The sequence below is a fragment of the Vipera ursinii genome, assembly GCF_947247035.1.
Source record: "Vipera ursinii genome assembly, chromosome: 8".
NCBI lineage: Eukaryota > Metazoa > Chordata > Lepidosauria > Squamata > Viperidae > Vipera > Vipera ursinii.
In genome coordinates this window covers 16,126,399-16,146,892 of record NC_139519.1, presented here as the reverse complement: position 1 = coordinate 16,146,892, position 20,494 = coordinate 16,126,399, and the positions used below count along the sequence as shown (strand labels likewise).

Here is a 20,494-nt window from a genome sequence, read left to right as displayed (position 1 = left end):
GGAAACTTGGGGAGTCTGTACTGCTATCCAGGAAGGAATTTTGGCACATTTTGTAGGTTCTGCCTTGTGGAAAGACAGTCAAATGTCATTTTAACTTTACAGGTAGCCATTTCCATTTCCTGGACTTCAAGCAGAACATCAGTACAAGCTTGCCCCCTGTTTTATCTTATGAGTAATGGAGGGGAAGGTTGAGACAGGCTTGTCCAGGTAATTACCTCTGTGTCGGAGATATTGCCGTTAAGCACTTCGATGTTAGGATCCCTCAAGTCCTCGGTGATGGATGGGATGTAATTGTCTGTTAGGGCATCCCAGACCCTGCAGGAAAAAAGCAAGAGATTTTAATATAGAGAATCTGTTTTGAAAGCAGAGATACGTCCTTCAAGGCAGTTGGCTTGGCTACAGCAGGGGTCTTGAAACGTGGCCCTTTTATGACTTGTGGACTTCAACTCCCAGAATTCCTCAGTCGGCCATTTTGATGAAACTGCGGGCTTGGATCCAGACTCTCAGGGGTCTTCAAACTTGGCCCTTTTATGATTTGTGGATGTCAACTCCCAGAATTCCTCAGTCAGCCATTTTGATGAAACTGCGGGCTTGGATCCAGACTCTCAGGGGTCTTCAAACTTGGCCCTTTTATGATTTGTGGATGTCAACTCCCAGAATTCCTCAGTCAGCCATTTTGATGAAACTGCGGGCTTGGATCCAGACTCTCAGGGGTCTTCAAACTTGGCCCTTTTATGATTTGTGTATGTCGACTCCCAGAATTCCTCAGCCAGCATGCCTGGCTGAGGAATTCTGGGAGTTGAAGTCCACAAATCATAAAAGGGCCAAGTTTGAAGACCCCTGGTTTACAAAGCTTAAATTCAGCATGAAGTGCACTGATGATGTTGCCTAGTGTGGGTAATCAGCAAGAAAAACTCAGAGAGCACCAAGGACCCCTCATATAAATACATCCAAGCTAACCATGTGTTAGACCTGATTTAATTTGAATTCTAAGTCGACGTGATACAGCTCTAACCCGATGGTGTTAAAAAAGAGAGAGAGAGAGAGAGAGAGGAGGGTTTTCAGTTGTAGTTGAACATTAAAAACATGTCTCAGCTAAGAAATAATGGACTGAATTCAAAGTACCTTGTGTGCTTTCCTTACTTAGAGATTATTTCTCACTAAGCATAGCTTCACAAATGTGGATGTAAAATCCCTTTTACAACAGGACTGGTTTTGTTTTCCCCAACCGTAATATACTTTTCTCACCTAGAGTCCGTGCAAGCATTCTCTCCCGTTAGCCAACAGACCAGCATTAATTACTGTTGGTATCCTGTCTACTACTTTGTTTTTCCCTTGCTGTGTTTGCCACTTTGCAGGCATGCAATGAAGCCAAACAAAACAGACATCAAAACATCCCAACATTTTTGTTTAAGGAAAGGGGGGGAGAAAATGCAAGAACTGAAAAATGGAATAAGAGCAGTTTACACACTGCAGCTAAAAAAAAGAAATGCAGGTGTGTAAGTGTCATGTTATCTCTGAAGCAGTAACCATGCCAATTACCTTGTAAAGTTAATCAGATTTCACATGAACACCACTAGAATCCCATAGAATCAATCAGGGGAACACCAGTCTTGGACTGGTATAAAACAGGGCTCTTCAAATTTGGTCCTTTTATGACTTGTGGGTTTCAACTCCCAGAATTCCTCAGCCAGCATGTCTGGCTGAGGAATTCTGGGAGTTGAAGTCTACAAGTCATAAAACGGCCAGGTTTGAAGACCTCTAGTATAAAGCTTGTATGTGGAAGGATTCCTAATCTACAGTAATCAAGATCTTCTACAAACAAGAGTTGGTTGCTTTAGGATCTAATTAAAGACCAAATGAATTCTAACACAAGCATCACAAAACATTGTGGGGGCCTTTCCATAACCCATAACCACCAGGATATTTATTATCAACATTTCTGTTCTTAATTTCACCTCTCTACTCTGTAAAAAAAAAAGGCAACAGTAATACATTCATCTATTTTCTATACTGTAAGACCGATCTCTGTTATTTATGTTTTGACAGCTGAGGAGCAAAACTGCAAAGAATGTGAGCTGCCTAAAGATGTGTCATATCACCTCAGGGCATTCTGAGGTCTCCAGGCTCAGCTAAGAATGAAGCTCTTAAAATCCAATTCTATTTACTGAATATATTTTCATCAGATATTAGCTTCTGATTCCATGCCTATTCTCTCCAAAGTGGCTGAAATTGTCCTGAACAAATCCAAGAGAAAATAATTCTACGGCAACGTAGCTATCAGGAAGTGGAACAAATAAGAATGTCAGAGGTTCTCGTGCATAGATTTAGTTAACCAATAAAGATTGTTTTAGTCCATGTCAGTAAAAACATTAATCTTCCCACACAGTTTTCTAACAGAATCATAAAATATCCTTGGGAAATCACACATGACTGATCACCCCATTCCAGATGGAAGCATCCCAATGTGCTTTTTGGCTTGCATCTTTGTATTTGTGGGTAGAAGATATCTCCCACTCTGTGTTTCACCACATTGTTTATAAAGACACCACGTACCATTTTATTTTTTAAAAAAATATGGGAGTGTATGATAAACTATGACTCAGCGAACAGAAACAGGGATTGTCCTTTGTTCTGATGAGGAAGAGGAGAAGAGCAGAAAGTGAATTCTGCTCCATCCATGTCTCAAAAACAGCATTAGCTGACCCTTAATATATGAGGAAAAGAATGAAAAAGAAATGAAATAAGTTACTATCAGTAAGATAAATAGGCTTTAGAGAGAGAGAAATGGAAAACCTGTCTCTTTAATAATAATAATAATAATAATATAATAATAATAATAATAATAATAATAATAATAATAATAATAATAATAATAATAATAAGTTGGAAGGGACCTTGGAGGTCATCTAGTCCAACCCCCTGCTAAGGCAGGAAACCCTATACCATTTCAGACAAATGGCTGTCCAGTCTCTTCTTAAAAACTTCCAGTGTTGGAGCATTCACCACTTCTGGAGGCAGGTTGTTCCACTGATTAATTGTTCTAACTGTCAGGAAGTTTCTCCTTAGTTCTAGGTTGCTTCTCTCCTTGACTAGTTTCCATCCATTGCTTCTTGTCCTGCTTTCAGGTGCTTTGGAGAATAGCTTGGCTCCCTCTTCTTTGTGGCAGCCCCTGAGATATTGGAACACTGCTATCATGTCACCCCTCACCCTTCTCTTCATTAAACTAAAAGGTAAAGGTAAAGTTTCCCCCGCACATGCGTGCTAGTCGTTTCCGACTCTAGGGGCCGGTGCTCATCTCCGTTTCAAAGCCTAAGAGCCAGCGCTTGTCCGAGGACGTCTCCGTGGTCATGTGGCCGGCATGACTAGACGCCAAAGGCGCATGGAACGCTGTTACCTTCCCACCGTAGTGGTCCCTATTTTCCTACTTGCAATTTTACGTGCTTTCGAACTGCTAGGTTGGCAGAAGCTGGGACGAGTAATAGGCGCTCACTCTGTCACGCAGTACTCGGGATTCGACCCGCCAAACTGCCGACCTTCCGATCGACAAGCTCAGCGTCCTAACCCACTGACACATACCTAATTCCAGCAACCGTTCCCTATATCTTTTAGCCTCCAGTCCCCCAAACATCTTTGTTGCTCTTCTCTGTACTCTTTCTAGAGTCTCGACATCTTTTTTACATCGTGGTGACCAAAACTGGATGCAGTATTCCAGGTGTAGCCTTACCAAGGCATTGTAAAGTGGTATTAGTACTTCACGTGATCTTGATTCTATCCCTCTGTTAATGCAACCTAGCACTGTGTTGGCTTTTTTGGCAGCTGCAGCACACTGCTGGCTCATATTTAAGTGATTGTCCACTAGGACTCCAAGATCCCTCTCACAGTTACTACTATCGAGCAAGGTACCACCTATACTATACCTGTGCATTTGATTTTTCCTGCCTAAATGCAGAACCTTACACAATTGAATTTCATTTTGTTAGATAATGCCCAGTGTTTGAGTCTGTCCAGATCCTCCTGTATCTTAAGCCTCTCCTCTGGAGTATTGGCTATTCCTGCCAGCTTGGTGTCGTCTGCAAATTTGATGAGTTCCCCATCTTGTTATAAGCCTCTTTTGAATACTATGGATTTATTGACGGAAGAAAATATTTGTAGCTCAGAGTTGAGCTGTGGGCTCCTTTCTGTTCTCTAAACTTGGTTTTATTTGCTTGCAGAGGTTTCTGGACCCAACTAGGTAAAATCTTTTCCCCTAGTAGAGAAGTGTTCTCATAAACCATACTAATGGTTTGCCTTGACTGTGTTGGCGATAGTGGTCTTGGTGTTACCTTGTTTGTCTGAGATTATTTTTCCTCGACTGGGGTATTGTTTGCTTCCTGATTATTGGTGTGGTGTTAATTGTAGTGTTGACCTTTGCTTATCTGGGTGTTGACTGCTGGCGAGGAGGGTGTTTGCGTCTTTTTGTTTCCCTTTTGGCTTTTTGATTGTCTCTTTGGATTGGTATGTAAATGTTGTTTATCTTCTCTACTGTTCTTTATCATTCTCTACTTTTTAGATAGATTGATTTGGATAAATAATCTATTTCTCTATTATCTATCTCTTTATCTGTATTGATTTATTTTTCCCAAATAATTCTATTTGTTTTTCTTTTTCTGCCTGTGGGTTCTACTGATGTGTGTGTGTGTGTGTATACTACTCAAAAAAATAAAGGGAACACTTAAACCACACAATGTACTGTATTTAATAGTAGGATGTCTTATTTTCTGTTGCCTTTATTTTTTTGAGCAGTATATATATATATATGTTGTCTTTGTTTTCAAGTCATGGACTATGAAAATACTGTTTATCTGTCTCTTATGGCAGGATTTTATTGCTATGATTGTTGTTACTAAACACTGTTATTCATACTAACATTATTTGTACAGTGGCAATGTTTACCTTACAAAGCAAAGTACATATTTTGTGGATTTAAGTCTGGTGATAGGAGAGGGCATTGCCTAAGGTGGGGGCTTTCATTCCATTTTATAGAACTGTGTTCATTAGAGCTGCCTGTGTGGTTTTATATAATATCTGTAGGCAATTGTCATATTATGGCTCAGGGCTACCAAGAACTTGAGTGGCAGATCTTTACTTACTGCATGATGGACCAAATAAAGTCCCCATCATGGAACCAAGGACACTCATTGGCTGACTAGGTGGCAGCTTCCAGTCTTCTGTCATTCAAACCCCAAGGGAAGGACAAGTAGACAATGAAAAATGAGCCAGATCAGTGATAGTACAGCTGCAGGTTCTCTGATTCAGGTTGAGCCATGACTATGAAAGAATGCCCACCTCCTGAATCGTTAGCCTGGTTGGTCCTGACAGTGACGATGATTCAACTGGATACAACTGGTACTATCTTAAAAACTGAAGAGCGTGTGCCAATATTGTGAGACATCCTGTCAAAAGGAAGGAACTAGAATTATCTCTGCTCGGAAGCCAAAAGGCTGGAGTCTTTTTGAAGTTAATGGGATTACAGCCCAATCTCTTAAAGACCAGAAGAAAGGCACAATCTTGATCTAACAGCCTGAGATTCATAAGTCTGGGCTAGGCTTGTAGGCCAGCAAATCCAGTTTATTTCCCCAAATAGGAGATTTGCATTTCACAGAGCAATACCAGCACCCCGTTCTATGGGATGACCTTCCCTAAAATCCAGCTCTCCCATTAAAGAGCTTACTGGCTGATCTCTGCAACTTTGGACTATACCTAGAGTGCTATCAGATAATGTGTTTTTACTATCCCAATTTTGGAAAAGTTCACCTCTGTTCACATGCCTTTATAATAGTCAATAATGTGTCTGTTCAAGAAAAATGCAAACAACTGCATATCTGGCATTAAGCCCTCCCAGCTGCACGAAGTACAGCAAGTTAGTAACAGATCAACAGCCAGAAGGACAAAAATTATGAAAATCTGTTCCTTGTTGGCAATACAGAGAAAAGTCATGCCTCTGTTGGTGAATGAGATACTGGATTTTCTTGGATAGAAAGAAAATTCCACTCAAATGTTGCTGGTCCCACTTGCTGTCCAAATTTGCATAAACCATGCACACTGATCCTTGTGAAATAGTAAAAGAAACATCTAAACTATTTGCCCCCTTAATGTTAACTATTTATTATTAATCAGATAAACTAACATTTAGCTGATTAATAATAAAAGCAGAAATACACCAGCAAAAAAAATGAGCCAACACCAATTTGCGCAAAAGTCCCCTAGGCTAATTCATCTGTAAAACTGCAAATTTAGAAATTATTATAATAGTAGGTGGTAGGTGGGCCTCAACTTAAGCTACAACCGGGACTGGAATTTCGGTCACTAAGGGATATGGTTGTTAAATGAGTCATCACATGACCAGACCCAATTTTAGGACAATGTTTACTGGGATTGTTAAGCGAACCCAGATTCCCCAATTGATGATGCTTGCTGGAAACCAGCTGGGAAGGTTGCAAATTGTCATTGTGTGATTGCAGGATGCTGCAAGCTGTCATAATTGAGAGTCAGTTGCCTAGTGCCTGAATTGCTATCATGTGACCACAGGAGTGGAATAATGACTGTAACGTCACAGACAGTCCATAAATCACTTTTCCAGAAGCTGTCGTAACTTTGAACCATTGTTAACAAATAGTCTTAAGTCTACGTGCTACCTAGATCCTGAGCATTCATAGACATAGCTTTGTTCATCTGAGCAGGCCAGTTCCTAACAGGCCACGGACTGATTTAGGGAATTAAAAACCAACTAACATAATAATGGTTACACTAACAAAGGAAGAATCTGTAAATTTAGTTTTGCTTCTTTGTTTGAATTTTTGGACTGTTGCTTGTTTTCACATCCGCTTGTAATTTTTTTTTCCTTTAAACATTGCACAAAAGGGCAATTGCATCTTTGGGGTATTTTGTTTTTAATGGACACAATTTTGTAGCCATCTGAATAGGTGCTTTATATATCAAGTCAGATTTTTATCAGTTTGGAGCCCTTCAAATAATTTGGGACCCTAATTCCCACCAGTCACACTTTCAATAAAGGAGACTTAAAAAAAAAGAAAGGAGAAAAGCTGGAATCTGTTTGATCCAGTAGATGTTCTACTAGACGTCTTCAAGTAGAGAGCACTGAGAAAGTGCCAACCAGAAACAATTTCCTGTGACTGTTCATTTCTTGACTTACTCTTCATCCTGCAGATTCTCCTCCTCTTCCTGGATCTGGAAATGGTTCTTTACTGGAGCCAAGTTCTCTGTTTTGGCATTGTAATTCCGAAAGCAAATGTTGAGCTTTTCGTCAAATTCATTCACCAAATCTTCCATGGATTTGAAACTGATAATCTCAGAAGAGAAGTTCTCTAGCTCAGAAAGAGAAGGATCTTCCAAGTGCTGGGCTGTGGAGCCATAAAAATAATGAGCTTTCTCTTCCCTATCCATTATGTAGCACGGCCTCAGATCTTCAAACTCTTCATCCAGGCTTACAAGAGGGGCTTCCATGTTGAATTGGCAGATGGAAGAAGGATGGCCTCTGCAAGAGAAGAAACATGAATGAGGCAATGGTAGCAACCAGTCAACCCTGACATCAACAGAAGTGCACTGATTATATCCCATCGCATGGACTGAAAATTATCCTAGGGCCGTGGTGCTGCTCTCTGTGAGCATGCGCGCTGTTGCCCAAGTCCTAGGCATTCAGCTGGGTTTTATAAAACCTTTTCGCTTTAGGCCTCTGCCGCCGTGCACAAAAAAAAAAAGGTTCAATCAATTTCAACTTCTCGCAGGAAAAAAAAAAGATCTCCCAAAATTGGAATTGATGGATTGAACTTTTTAGTCCCACCCAGTCTACCGTTACCACCGCAGCCATGCACCCCCAATGAGCCACACCCACCCAATTGGCCACACCTACCCAATGGGTCACAGCAACCCAACACCCGACGATGCATAAGTGGGTTTTGGGTTGCAGTTTGTGCACTTGGTATCTAAAAGCTTCACCATCACTGCCCTAAGTGGAATTTTCCACCAATGGGATTTTCCCATGTATTTTACCAGGAAACATAGATAGGGCAGCTTAGAAAAGTCAGTGCCCTCCTAACCATACCCAAGCCCTCTGAGTTTGTTGGCAATGTCCATTTTGATCTATGAATTCATGGTGACCTAACCCTAACCCTAAGTGGAATTTTCCACCAATGGGATTTTCCCATGTATTTTACCAGGAAACATAGATAGGGCAGCCTAGAAAAGTAAGTGCCTGGGTCAATCACTAGGAGACTGTGAGTTCTAGTCCTGCCTTAGGCATGAAAACCGGTTGGGTGGTCTTGGGCCAGTCACTCTCTCTCAGCCCAACTCACTACACAGGGTTGTCATTTTGGGGAAAATAGAAAAAAAGGAAGATGTTTGCTGCCTTGTGTTTTTGTAAAGATAATAAAGTCAAGATATAAATAAATACATAAAAATCCTGATGACAGAACAAATGTACCAAAGAACATAGGACAGTTCCATGCTTTTGAAGATGAAACTTCTCATCCTCGCATTATATTTGCACACATTGGGAAGAAGAACCACGACAAATGAATGGTGTGAGTGAGGGGATAGAGTGTCCCCACCTATAACTACCGTATCTCTAACAGAGTAATATTCTGAACAGGAAGACTAATGCACATGCCACGGTGCTGTTCTGTATGTTCTTTGAAACCAAGCAAACAGTGATTCTCTGAAATTACCCTCCACAGCTGCCATCAGCCCCTTTTGGTGAGGAACAGAAAGCAGTATATTTTGCTGAATATTCTCTTGAACCAGGCAGAATGTTACAGCAATTATGGATAACAACACACACACCTCCGCCACAAAACGAAAGAAAGGAAATGATCGTGCAATTTCTACATTTGAAAATTCCGACTTAATTATATTGAACTAAAGTTCCGAGTCAGAGCCATCTTGGTGCCAAAACGCCATCTTTTTTTACCAAAATCAAAAAAAAAACCAAGAAGAATTATCACACACACACACACACAGCTATTCTCTGATGACTCAACTTCTCTAGTTCAAAGGCACAGGGGGGGAAAATCAGTCGCTAATTTATTCATGCACAAGGAAAATTAAGGGAAGCACAGTTTTTAAAGCGAAGACAATGCTGCAGTCTGAAGAGGGAAATTCACAAGCTGCCTTAATTGAAAAGTATGATCTTGCCTATAATAATCCACCTTAAGAAAAGACAGTGGAGTCCCTTGCAGGAGCTGAGTTGCAGCTGCGTGACGGTGGCAGTAAAAACACAAATAATATTGCCCCTGAAGGTTCTTCTGCCAGCTAAATCCAGATTGCCTCCGAGCATTCTGTTTTGATTTGATAAATTTAGGGGGCATGTCAGGGAAGGCGGAACCAATTTAATTTCCGAAGGGAACCATTAACTTATTTGAAAATTGCCATCTAGCAGATGAATTCATCACCCCAGACACAGCCTGGGAGGAAGGCAAAGTTCTGTAAACCAGAGCCTTAAAAAAAGACTGCCTGCTGGGTCTGCTGGCTCCATCCAGATTTCTTTGCTGATTGATGGATAGGCGCCTCAGCTTTCCTTCTGGATTAAAATTGCTCTATTGTCACCACAGTCCTTGCAAAGAAAAGGCATCACGATTGGGCTGCAGATCTGTTGCTGTGACAACTCTCCCCCCCCCCATTCACCCTCCTCCCTCCACCACCACCTTGGGACACAAAGAAACAACTGTTGCTACCATTTTGAGGATCTGCGGATGAATTTAAAGCATTCTGCAACTTTCCTGGAAGCCAGGATCATTTGAATAAGCAACTGATTGTCAGGCCGTGAAACTCATACTGAAATGTACGAATTTCCCAGGTGGTCTTCCTTACAGCCCCTCTCTGATGGTTTACAGGCACTGTTTTAAAAAACCAAATTTGGGGCGTTTGTGCTGCATTCATGATTGTCATCTTTAGGAGGGGAGCTGCAGCACGGGATGGAAAAGGATGTTTATTGTGTGTCTCTCTGTGTAGGCAGTGCATTTAGACAGTCTCTCTCTCTCTCTCCAAAGGGTCAGATTGAGGGAAATGTTCTTGCAATGGAGGGCATGAGAAGAGGATCGGCTCTGACAAAAATCAACATCAGTCCACTACAAAAGACAGCTTTATTTGGAACAACTTATAACCTGTGGTGGTATCTTTAACACCATCAAACATCCACATCTGCCTATCCCAGATCCTTGGGAAGGACTCAATAGGTGGATAAAAATGCCAAATCCAAATCTAAACAGCTGGCTGATTGTGAGAGAGACCCACCCTAGGAATACTAATGGCATCTATGCAAGAATTACACTTTCATTCTTGAAAATGATGCTGTTAAAATGTTATGGTCTTTTCACTTACAGAGTGATTACCATCTAGAGCACAACTCAACATCTGCACTATCGCAACCATCGAAAAGTAAAGCAACATTTTTGTAGATATGGCAACCACCAAGGAGAGCAAACTTGAGATACCACAAATGGGGGAAAAAATACCCAGAATTCTGATCACCCAAGTGGGCAGGCTGCGGGAAAGTTTTTGTAAAGTCATTGACATAGTTATGGGAGCATCAGGCAGGATGACAAAGAGATTAAACACCTTTTTACAAGGATTAAATATTTCAAGTTTATAAACTGTGGATTAAAGAAATCACCTTACTGGGCACCTGCTATAGACTCAGATGTTACTTGAGAAAATTCCCGTCTTCCGTGCTGAGGCTCAAGTTTCTATTGGTCAAAGAAGTTATTATTTGCTTGGTTCTTTTCCCTGCCTTATTCTTTCATGAATCGAAACCACATCATCATCATCATCCTACTTATTTAAGGTGATACCATCTTGGTCCAGCCTAAAACCTACCGGTATATTCCCTTACCTGGAATCCCAAGGAAATTAGGAATTTCATGCAGAGTAATCAGATGATTAGCCAAGACAGGTTTTAAACCAGTCTGATTTATTTCCATCCTAGCCTCTACAAATATCAAGGCCCAGGAAATAATAATAATAATAATAATAATAATAATAATAATAATAATAATAATAATAATAATAATAATAATAATGGCAAAAGTCAGAAAAGAGAACTTTTTCCAAAAATTTCCATCCTGCCCCTTTTCCTTCTCTGCAGAGGAAACATTCCTCAGGGCTAGCATGAAAACAGAGAAAGTTGGATTATAGCTGAAGAATCCTCTTTGCCTAGGCAATTCTGCCAAAATCCTGAGGTCCAAATCTCTCACATCCCCATTGTTCTGTTGTAGAACAGAAGCCCTCTTGGGAAGATCATTTTAAATATTTCAGTCATAATTACAGCCCCTTCCTACTCATTATATTCATCAGTTAGTTACTCTCAGTTTTACTAACTGGCTGTCTGGATTATAACTGGAAGAGATAAAGTCAGTTTTGTGAGAGAAGACATTTCCACATTTAGGTTACATTTTTTTGTTGTTGTTGGCACACTGCACCTAGCTTGTTGCAGTCAAATCATTGCTTGCTTGCTTAGTTAGTTAGTGTATGGCAATGGTGACGAATCTATGGCACGCGTGCCAGAGGGGGATACTCAGAGCCCTCTCTGTGGGCACGTGTGCCATTGCCCCAGCCCCACTTTCCCCCATGGCCCCCTCTCACCAACAGCCCCCCAAGAGGAGAGTCACCCTTGGGGGCGGCCCGCACAGAGTAGTGCAGCCAAGGACATGGCAGCCAGACAGCGCAGACAAGACTCCGCCTTCACACCACATCGTGCGCATATGATGCTGTGGGGCATGGGAGGAGGGTGTGGCTGCCATCGAGCTACAAGGGGGGTGGAGCAGGGGAGGGGGCGGTTTTGGGGCACTCTGTCTCTAAAAGATTTGCCATCACTGGTGTATGGCATCCACAGAGGTACTGCAATCACTGATAGCCACTGGGGTATGAAGTACAGGCTCCCTCTGTGAGGATATGCACCCCAGGGCTGGGGTAAGCAACCTCGGCTCTTTATGACTCATGGACTTCAACTCCCAGAATTCCTGAGCCAGCCATGCTGAGGGGAAAAGGGAGAGGTTTCCAAGCTGAGCCGTGCTGGCTCAGGAATTCTGGGAGTTGAAGTCCACGAGTCGTAAAAGAGCCAAGGTTGCCTACCACGCCCCCAGGGCAATGTCCTGTCTTAACAGAGCAGCTTAAAATCAACACACACAGTGACTGTACTGGACGCGGCATCCCTTGTGGTTAAAAACTACAGAGGCAAAGAATCATCAGTTGATCCTGATGCTGTGTGCTTCAGTTAAAAAAAAAACACCTCCCACTCAATATTTATTTATGGAATAAAATTTAAAATGATCAGATGCAGCTCACATACGTGCAGCCTCTTACGTCGCCATCTCGCTGGAAGTCCCCTCTCTACCTTATTTATGGCTCTACTACAGCGTTTCCCAACCTTAGGAACTTGAAGATGCGTGGACTTCAACTCCCAGAATTCCCCAGCCAGCTATGCTGGCTGGGGAATTCTGGGAGTTGAAGTCCACGCATCTTCAAGTTCCTAAGGTTGGGAAACGCTGCTCTACTATACCACCAACCGCTTTCATTATTCCTACACTCAGCTCTTGCAAACATAGTTGCCCACCTCACTACTATCAGGAGGCCTCCATCGGACCCAGTAGCACCTGACGCTATCGGGGCTATTCAGAGATTCTCCCTGCCCTCCCTGTTATCAGCCACTGGTTTTTCCAGCTCCTTTTTTTATTCTAACTACAGGTGGTCCTCGATTTACGACCGCAACTGAGCCCCAAATTCCTGTTCTTAAGGGAGACATTTGTTAAGTACGTTTTGCCCCATGTTATGACTTGGCTTGCTGCAGCTGTTAAAGTGAATCACTGCACTTGGTAGTTTAGTAACCCGGTTGTTACGTGAACCTGGTTTCTCCACTGACTTTGCTGGTCAGAAGTCACAAAAGGGGATCAAGGACCTTGGGACACTGCCGTGGCTATAAATATGGCTCAATTGCCAGTTTTGATCTGAATTTTGATCTGATCGTGGGGATGCTGCCAAAGGTCGTAACTATGGAAAATGGCCTTAAGTCACATTTTTCAGGGCCGTTGTCACTTTGAACAGTCGCTCAATGAACTGTTGTAAGTCAAGAACTCCCTATACCTTCCTTTCCCACACTGACCTCCAGATATAAAGAAATGGTCAGTTTCTGGACAGGCAGCAAAGCACAACTTGGCCTTCCAGTTACTACTTCATTTCATGTGAGTTTCCAACTCCCTTTGGTCAGTAGGAGGGAACATAAGCTGAAGGTGGACGTCAAAGGAAAAAAAAAATCCAAATCAGAAATTTGCTTGGCACGCCCCCCCCCCCCCGCCCCACACCATTTTCCTTTATCATCTCTGTATATAAAAAAAGTCCTAAAACATGCCACACTCCTCATCGTATTTTGGAAGAAGACACCCACTTAGTGTCACACCCTAATCTGAGATTCTTCACATGCAGCTATTTAGGAAAGTCTTACAGCTTCTGGATTGGTGACAATCAGCACAACTCCTTGTCAGGGACAGAGGGTTGAAAGAAGACCCCCCCGCCTCACCCAGGGTCAGAGGTTATGGAGATTGGCAAGTGATAAAGCCTACGAGTGGAGGGGTGCAGGGTACACTTCCTGGACCCGAAGCTTTCTCCCCCTCTTCCTCGTGTCATTGCTGCCCGCTTGCTTATTGGCTCTTTGATGGCCAATGAATTAAGAGCAGAGGCTGGAAAGAGGTGACTCATTGAAGGAAAGGAAGAAAGACTGACACAGAGAAAGTCATGCAAGGTCAACACCATGCCGATTTGCGACAAGACACATTTCCCAACTTCCCGACTACAAGATCCGTCACTGATGACCCTCTAGCTTGACCACGGGGTGCTAGGAATGGAGAAAACACATTCAGGGGAAACAAACCAAGCCAGGTGTCGCTACAGGGGAAGGCAACAAGACCACAAGACAACAAGCAAGCCAAATCTCCCATCTGGCCTGCAGAAGCCCCGTGCATTCTTTAAAATTGGGGTGGCAATCGATCAGAACTTCCAGAGTGAGAATTCTAGGCAGGCAAGAGAATTCTAGAAATTTAAAACCTCTTCTCAATCACATCAAGTTGGCAAAATCTGTTCTGCTGCATCAGCTTTGTGCTAGATTGATTGGCCTGACAGGTCAACTTAAAAGCCAAGATGTGCAAGGGCAAAAAGAAATGTTGTGTTTCAGTAAGTTAGAAGCCACTGGAAAAAGCATCTTGGCACGTGCAAGATGGCAAAAAAGCAAGCAAGGCACTTAAGTTGCTGCTTGATTCTCTCCAAAAAGAGAGAAGAACTGCAGCATTGAAAAGGGAAACAAAAGGCATGTTTACTTACATATCCTAATATACACTTGCCCGTGCAAATTTAGAAATAATTGCTATGTTATAAGTCAAAATAGATTACATAATATTATCAGAGGGTAGACTGTGACCAATAAGCCATATATTTGCATAGTTTGCAGTAACAGCTGGTGGGTACACTCAAACTCCCTGGCTGTTATTAAGCTTGATTTGAATGGAGTAGGCCAGGGGTAGGCAACCTTGGCTCTTTTATGACTCGTGGACTTCAACTCCCAGAATTCCTTAGCCAACCATGCTGGGATTGGGGAAAGGGAGAGGTTTCCAAGCTGAGCCATGCTGGCTCATGAATTCTGGGAGTTGAAGTCCACGAGTCATAAAAGAGCCAAGGTTGCCTACCCCTGCCAACCAACATTTTCAAACCAAGAACCCACCTCTGTACAGCAAGCTTTATGCCATGCACAACCCAGTAGGAGGTCACATTTGCAACTGGAGAAAAACAGAGCCATCCACCCACTCTGTACTTTAACTTCTCATGACTCTGAAGAGACAGCCGAGTTTTAGATCTGGAAATGTACAGTTAACACTTTAGCATCTCCAAAACAAAACAAGCAAAGCACAACATGGAGAGAGTGAATTACTAGGGAATAAGTCTGTTCTTTCTTTTCTTTTCTTTCTTTCTTTCTTTCTTTCTTTCTTTCTTTCTTTCTTTCTTTCTTTCTTTCTTTCTTTCTTTCCTCCCTCCCTCCCTCCCTCCCCCCTTCCTTCCTTCTTATTTTATTTATTTATTTCATACAATAACTCCACTAATTGTGTCACTGTTGTGACCATTTTATACAGTATGAGTGAAGAAACAGACTATGAGTTATAATTAATGACTCAATTTAGCAACAACTTATACTTAGGACAATTCCACAATTACACCTGATTTCCAGCTGTGAAATGCAAGGCTCAGAGGCCTAGACAGAAAAGCCACGTCATCCATTATCCTTGGACAGAGCTGCCAGCAAGTTTGAGAAGAAGATGGGAAAAAGCACCATCAGAGAGCACCCCCCTTTGCTGAGTAAAGCAGAACTAATATGGCAGTGGTGACCATCAGCCAGCAATAACCTGAGGTAGCTGAGATCCAGCATTATAATCCACTAGCAGAACACAGCAATATAGCAACATAGACAGAGGTTATACCAGGGACAATGTGAGTGAGGGTAGCTGAATTCCTCTCAGCTGGTGCTCCTAAAAGGCCGGTGAGGATATCCCTGTCCAAATCATAGGATTCCAGAAGATGCTGTTTCCTGATTTTAGTCCTGGCCCAGCTTCCTTGAACTATTAGTTCCTGGTATAGTTCACAGTTATGTTATTCAAGGAAGGATGACATCAAAAACTTGCTTTCCGTTATAAGACACCCCAGCAGTAGCAGCAACGGCCAAAGCCTTATTTTAATGCTAATCTTCCAAAATCAATAAAGAAACCGTGGCCTCATCCCAATCTACTTTTGCAGCATCCATCTGGAGAGATGCACATTTTTAGCTTCTCCAGCACAGCCACCTTAACATCCTTTCTGTCTCACCACCAACCAAACAGCACCTTGCAGGTACACCCACCTGCTCCTGTGGGGATCATATATACCTGATCCTCCTTCTCAGAGCCTCCCACACAGGTTCTCACATAAACACACACACACACACACACACACACACACACACACACACACAGAGAGAGAGAGAGAGAGAGAGAGAGAGAGAGAGAGAGAGAGAGAGACTTCACAAGCAGGCATCCCAGCCTCTTCCCAGTCCTGAAACCACTGATCATTTTTCCCATCCGTGTCTAATGCTAGAGATCAAGAGCCTCTAAATGATGTTACCTGCAAAATGCACATTGATGCCCAAGCGTCCACCATACAAGAGTACCCACACACCTGCTCCATGCAGCCCCTTAAATAAACCACTCAGACATTGCAGGCCTCATTGCAGCCCCCCTCCCACCTCTTTGTCTCTGCAAATAACCCCGGTTACATCTCTCCTTCCATTCCGGTCCAGCCATTCGAGTACAGAGATATTTCCCACCTGTACAAACACACGTCTGGTATCTGGCAGCCCAGCTGTCACTCAAACAAAAGACCAGCCGTCTCTTCTCCGAGCCACGGAATGCAGCCTTAATCTATAGGCAAAGAGGCAGTCCCCTATAGATCCCTTCCTCCAAACAAACCATCCTTGTTCCCCTGCACAAAGACGGTGCTGTCCTCATTCCAGCATCTCCCCCAGTTGCCCAAACGTGCATGCACAGGTCAGGAGCTCTGAGCATCTATCCTCCTTTTTCTTTTAGAGGCAACAAAATTAACCCACCCCAATGACAAGCTGCTGTGTTTTGGGTGGGTCATAATAACGTGGGGGGGGAGGGGGTAGAAAAGGTATGACCTGCTGGGCCTTTCACAGCAAACAATGGGAGAAAGCACCATGGAAATCCTCGCCCAGGAGTCCCCTCTGATCTCCTTGCCCCATCCCAGCCTCCACAAATACGCACCTGAGCGTGCTGGCAACACTCCGCTCACCTCAGCATCCCATCTGGTAGGCCCAAGTGATGGGAGGAAGGAAGGAAAGCCAATTCAGCTGGAGGGACCGGCCAGCAGCTTTTGGTCTGTGCGGAAGGAGCACCGTGCACTGTTCCTAGTCACTGGACTGCCTCTCCTCTTTGCAGAGAGCTTGAGTGAGCCAACCGTGGGCTCAGCCTCCCTCATCAATATGCATTAACTCCCAGACACGGATGGATAGCAACGACCCTCTTCCTTCTGATCTGGATGCCAGGCCCCTCCAAGAACAGGGACAGCCTAACGAGAGAGAGAGAGAGAGAGAGAGAGAGAGAGAGAGAGAGAGAGAGAGAGAGAGAGAGAGAGAGAGAGAGAGACGTGGAGCCGAGATAGGAAATCTGGGAGGTTAAGCAGCCAGTTGGAGGGAGGCAGAAATCTTCGCCATCCTTTATTCAAAGCCTGCAAAAATCAAGTGGCAAGCACAGCTCCTGCCCAGCCTCTTCAGAAAAGAGCTGCATCATTTGCAACCCCTCTGGCGGATGGAGTCACGCTGACAGAAAAGGATAATCGAAGCAGAGCCAAGGCTGAAGTGTCTATCTTCTATCAGATGAGGTTTTTTTTTACAGAAGTAGAAGAAGGAGCTATAGTATTATACTGCAGAGAGGAGAAGATGTCACGCAGCTTTGGTGGGGGTTTTTTCCTGCAAAAGGCATGTAAATAAGAAAATGTGGGGTAGATTACAAGGAGTGACCGGTGTGATTTTATGCATCCTCTTCCCAAAGGCAAAAAAACAGCTGAAGTCGAGAGACAGGTTTAAAATTTCAAACTTGAACTGTTAACGGCCAATTACTTTGATCTTCACGAACACTGATGATGCCTTCGAATAAAATTGGGTATCTGAGAAGATGCTTCCAAGTTCGCATTTAGGACTGTCACAGAGTAGCATGGGTTCCCTTCCATCCTGCCCAGGGTTGATCTGTAATGTTTCACTGGTTTGCAGGAGGTTTTCCAGAGGCCCAAGATAACAAAACCTCAAATTAATCAAACGAGATGCAGCTCTAATTTATGTTCTCAAAATAGCATCTCAACTCAACCCCTCTGCTTGCTTCTCCTAGTAGACCATTCTGTGTTATGTCACCACTTGGTTTTCTCCTAGATCAAGCTTGTCCAAGGAAACCAACATTTCTCCCTCTTCGTTTAGGACGTTTTTAGCAGGCTAAAATGGGGATTAAGAGTGCTGACACTCTAAAGAGAGGTTTCTGTGGTTTACCAGTTGGAAAACAAGTTCTCTGATGGCACTTTTGTAACGTTATTCAGGTCCCAGAGTCAACAACCTAAAGTCAATCACACTATTGGGAGAGTGTTCCAGTCTCAATATCCTTTGAAGACTGGAAATGTCTTTCATGGAGACTTCAAAGAACTTATCTTGAAATTCAAGCCAAAGCAGAAATGTACAGCCTATAAGCCAGATACACGAACTCCTGTTCATCCCTAAATAGGGATGTCTTTTTCAGAATCTCTCTTCCACGGGTTTCTATCATCCAAGAGAAAACAGAGGGACCACTTTCTCAGTGCAGCATCCCATTTGGGGGAATCTTCTCCCTTGGACCACCTGTCTAGTTCAATTACCTTTCCCCATCGTGCAACTGCATTTTTATTGTAGTAGACATCTTATTGGATTTGATGATACTTTGGGCTCAACGTGTTCGACTTTCACTTGGTTGAAAGGCAATATATGCATTTTTATGAAGAGGAAATCAATGGTAGCAGAGACAGACACACACACCCCGCCCCTCCGAAAAAAACCCACCTGCAACTGAGAGCTAGAGTGAAATTTGAATCTGAAATGCAGCACCCACTACAGAGAATTGTTTTGGGTGGAGAACAAAAGCAATATAAAAATAGTTAATTGGAATCTTGAACATTTCACACTGCAAAGTTGGGCTGTGGATGACGTTCGGTTTCTTCTGTCAAGCCTAAGCATTATTGTAAACATAAGAGGCAGCGAAAAGGCCTTTTGAAGGAACAAGATGACAGCGTCAGCAAGCAGAAATCTGAGGGGGATCATCCGAGTCCTGCTGTTGAAAACGCCTCCCCCCAAGCTGTATATGTGTAGTATACGGGTAGTCCTCGAGTTACAACAATTGGGATCGGAATTTCTGTTGAGCATTTGGTTCTTAAGTGAGCTGTACTCAATTTTCCAACATTTTTGTGCAAATCACTGCACAAATCACTTAAGCCAATCACAGCTGTTATGTAAATCACTGCACTCAGGAATCTTGCAGTCGTTATGCGAATCCAGCTTATCCCACTGACTTTGCTCGTCAAAAGTTAATAATAAGAGTGGAATGGAATGGAATGGAATAGAATAGAAAAAAGAAAAAAATAGAACATAGAATAAAATAGAAAATACAATATAGAATAGGATTAGATTAGAATAGAAAATACAATATAGAATAGGATTAGATTAGAATAGAAAATAGAATAAAATAGAATATAGAATGAATAGAATAGAATAGAATAGAATAGAATAGAATAGAATAGAATAGAATAGAATAGAGAATGGAATGGAATGGAATGGAATAGAATAGAATAGAATAGAAAATAAAAAATAAATAGAAAATAGAATATAGAATATAGAATAGAATAGAATATAGAATATAGAATATAGAACAAAATAGAAAATACAATATAGGATTAGAAGACAATAGAAAATACAATAAAATAGAAAATAGAAAATTAGAATAGAATAGAATTAGAAGAATGGAATATAGAATGGAATATGGAATAGAATAGAATAGAATAGAATAGAATAGAATAGAATAGAATAGAATAGAATAGAATAGAATAGAATAGAATAGAATAGACTGGAGTGGAATGGAATAGAATAGAATAGAATAGAATAGAATAGAATAGAATAGAATAGAATAGAATAGAATAGAATAGAATAGAATGGAATGGAATGGAATGGAATGGAATGGAATGGAATGGAATGGAATGGAATGGAATGGAATGGAATGGAATGGAATGGAATGGAATAGAAAAGAAAAGAAAAAAGAAAAAATAGAATAGAAAATAGAAAATACAATATAGAATAGGATTAGAATAGAAAATAGAATAAAATAGAAAATAGAAAATAGAAAATAGAAAATAGAAAATAGAAGAGAAGAGAAGAGAAGAGAAGAGAAGAGAAGAGAAGAGAAGAGAAGAGAAGAGAAGAGAAGACTGAAAGGGACCTTGGAGGTCTTCTAGTCCAACCCCCTGCACAAAGCAGGAGTCCTTATATCAACCCAGATGAATGAATGTCCAATCTTTTCTCTAAAACCTCCAGCGATGGAGTTCCCCACAACTCTTGGAGTCAAGCTGTTCCACTGGTTAATTGCTCTGTGAGGAAATTTCTCCTTAGTTCCAGGTAGGGTCTCTCTCTAACAAGCTTCTACCCTGTTGCTTCTTGTCCTGCCCTCAGCTGCTTTGGAGAATACGTCAACCCCCCTCATCTCTGCGACAGCCCTTCAAATACCAGAAGACAGTTATCATGTCACCCCGATCCTTCTCTTTGTTGGGCTAGACATTCCCAGTTCCTTTAACCGTTCTTCGTAATTTAGCCTCCAGGCCTCTTATCATCGCCGTTGCTCTTCTCCGC

The 20,494-nt window shown here is 42.3% G+C and overlaps 1 protein-coding gene across 4 annotated transcripts in view; it reads right to left on the bottom strand.

The window, feature by feature from the left end:
- Nucleotides 1–20,387, bottom strand: part of FEZ1 (fasciculation and elongation protein zeta 1) — a 36,560-nt gene extending 16,173 nt beyond the window's left edge. For 2 of the 4 annotated variants that reach the window (XM_083368686.1, XM_083368687.1), the window contains exons 1-2: nt 7,196–8,329; nt 216–315 (exon numbers count right to left, since the gene is read on the bottom strand). In XM_083368686.1, coding sequence (XP_083224812.1) covers nt 216–315; nt 7,196–7,620 — 525 coding nt within the window. In that variant the 5' untranslated portion in view covers nt 7,621–8,329. Of the gene's footprint in view, nt 1–215; nt 316–7,195; nt 8,330–16,875; nt 17,774–20,371 lie in introns of those variants that run through there. The other 2 variants (XM_083368689.1, XM_083368688.1) reach the window with 2 other exon arrangements.
- Nucleotides 20,388–20,494: the final 107 nt, after the last annotated feature.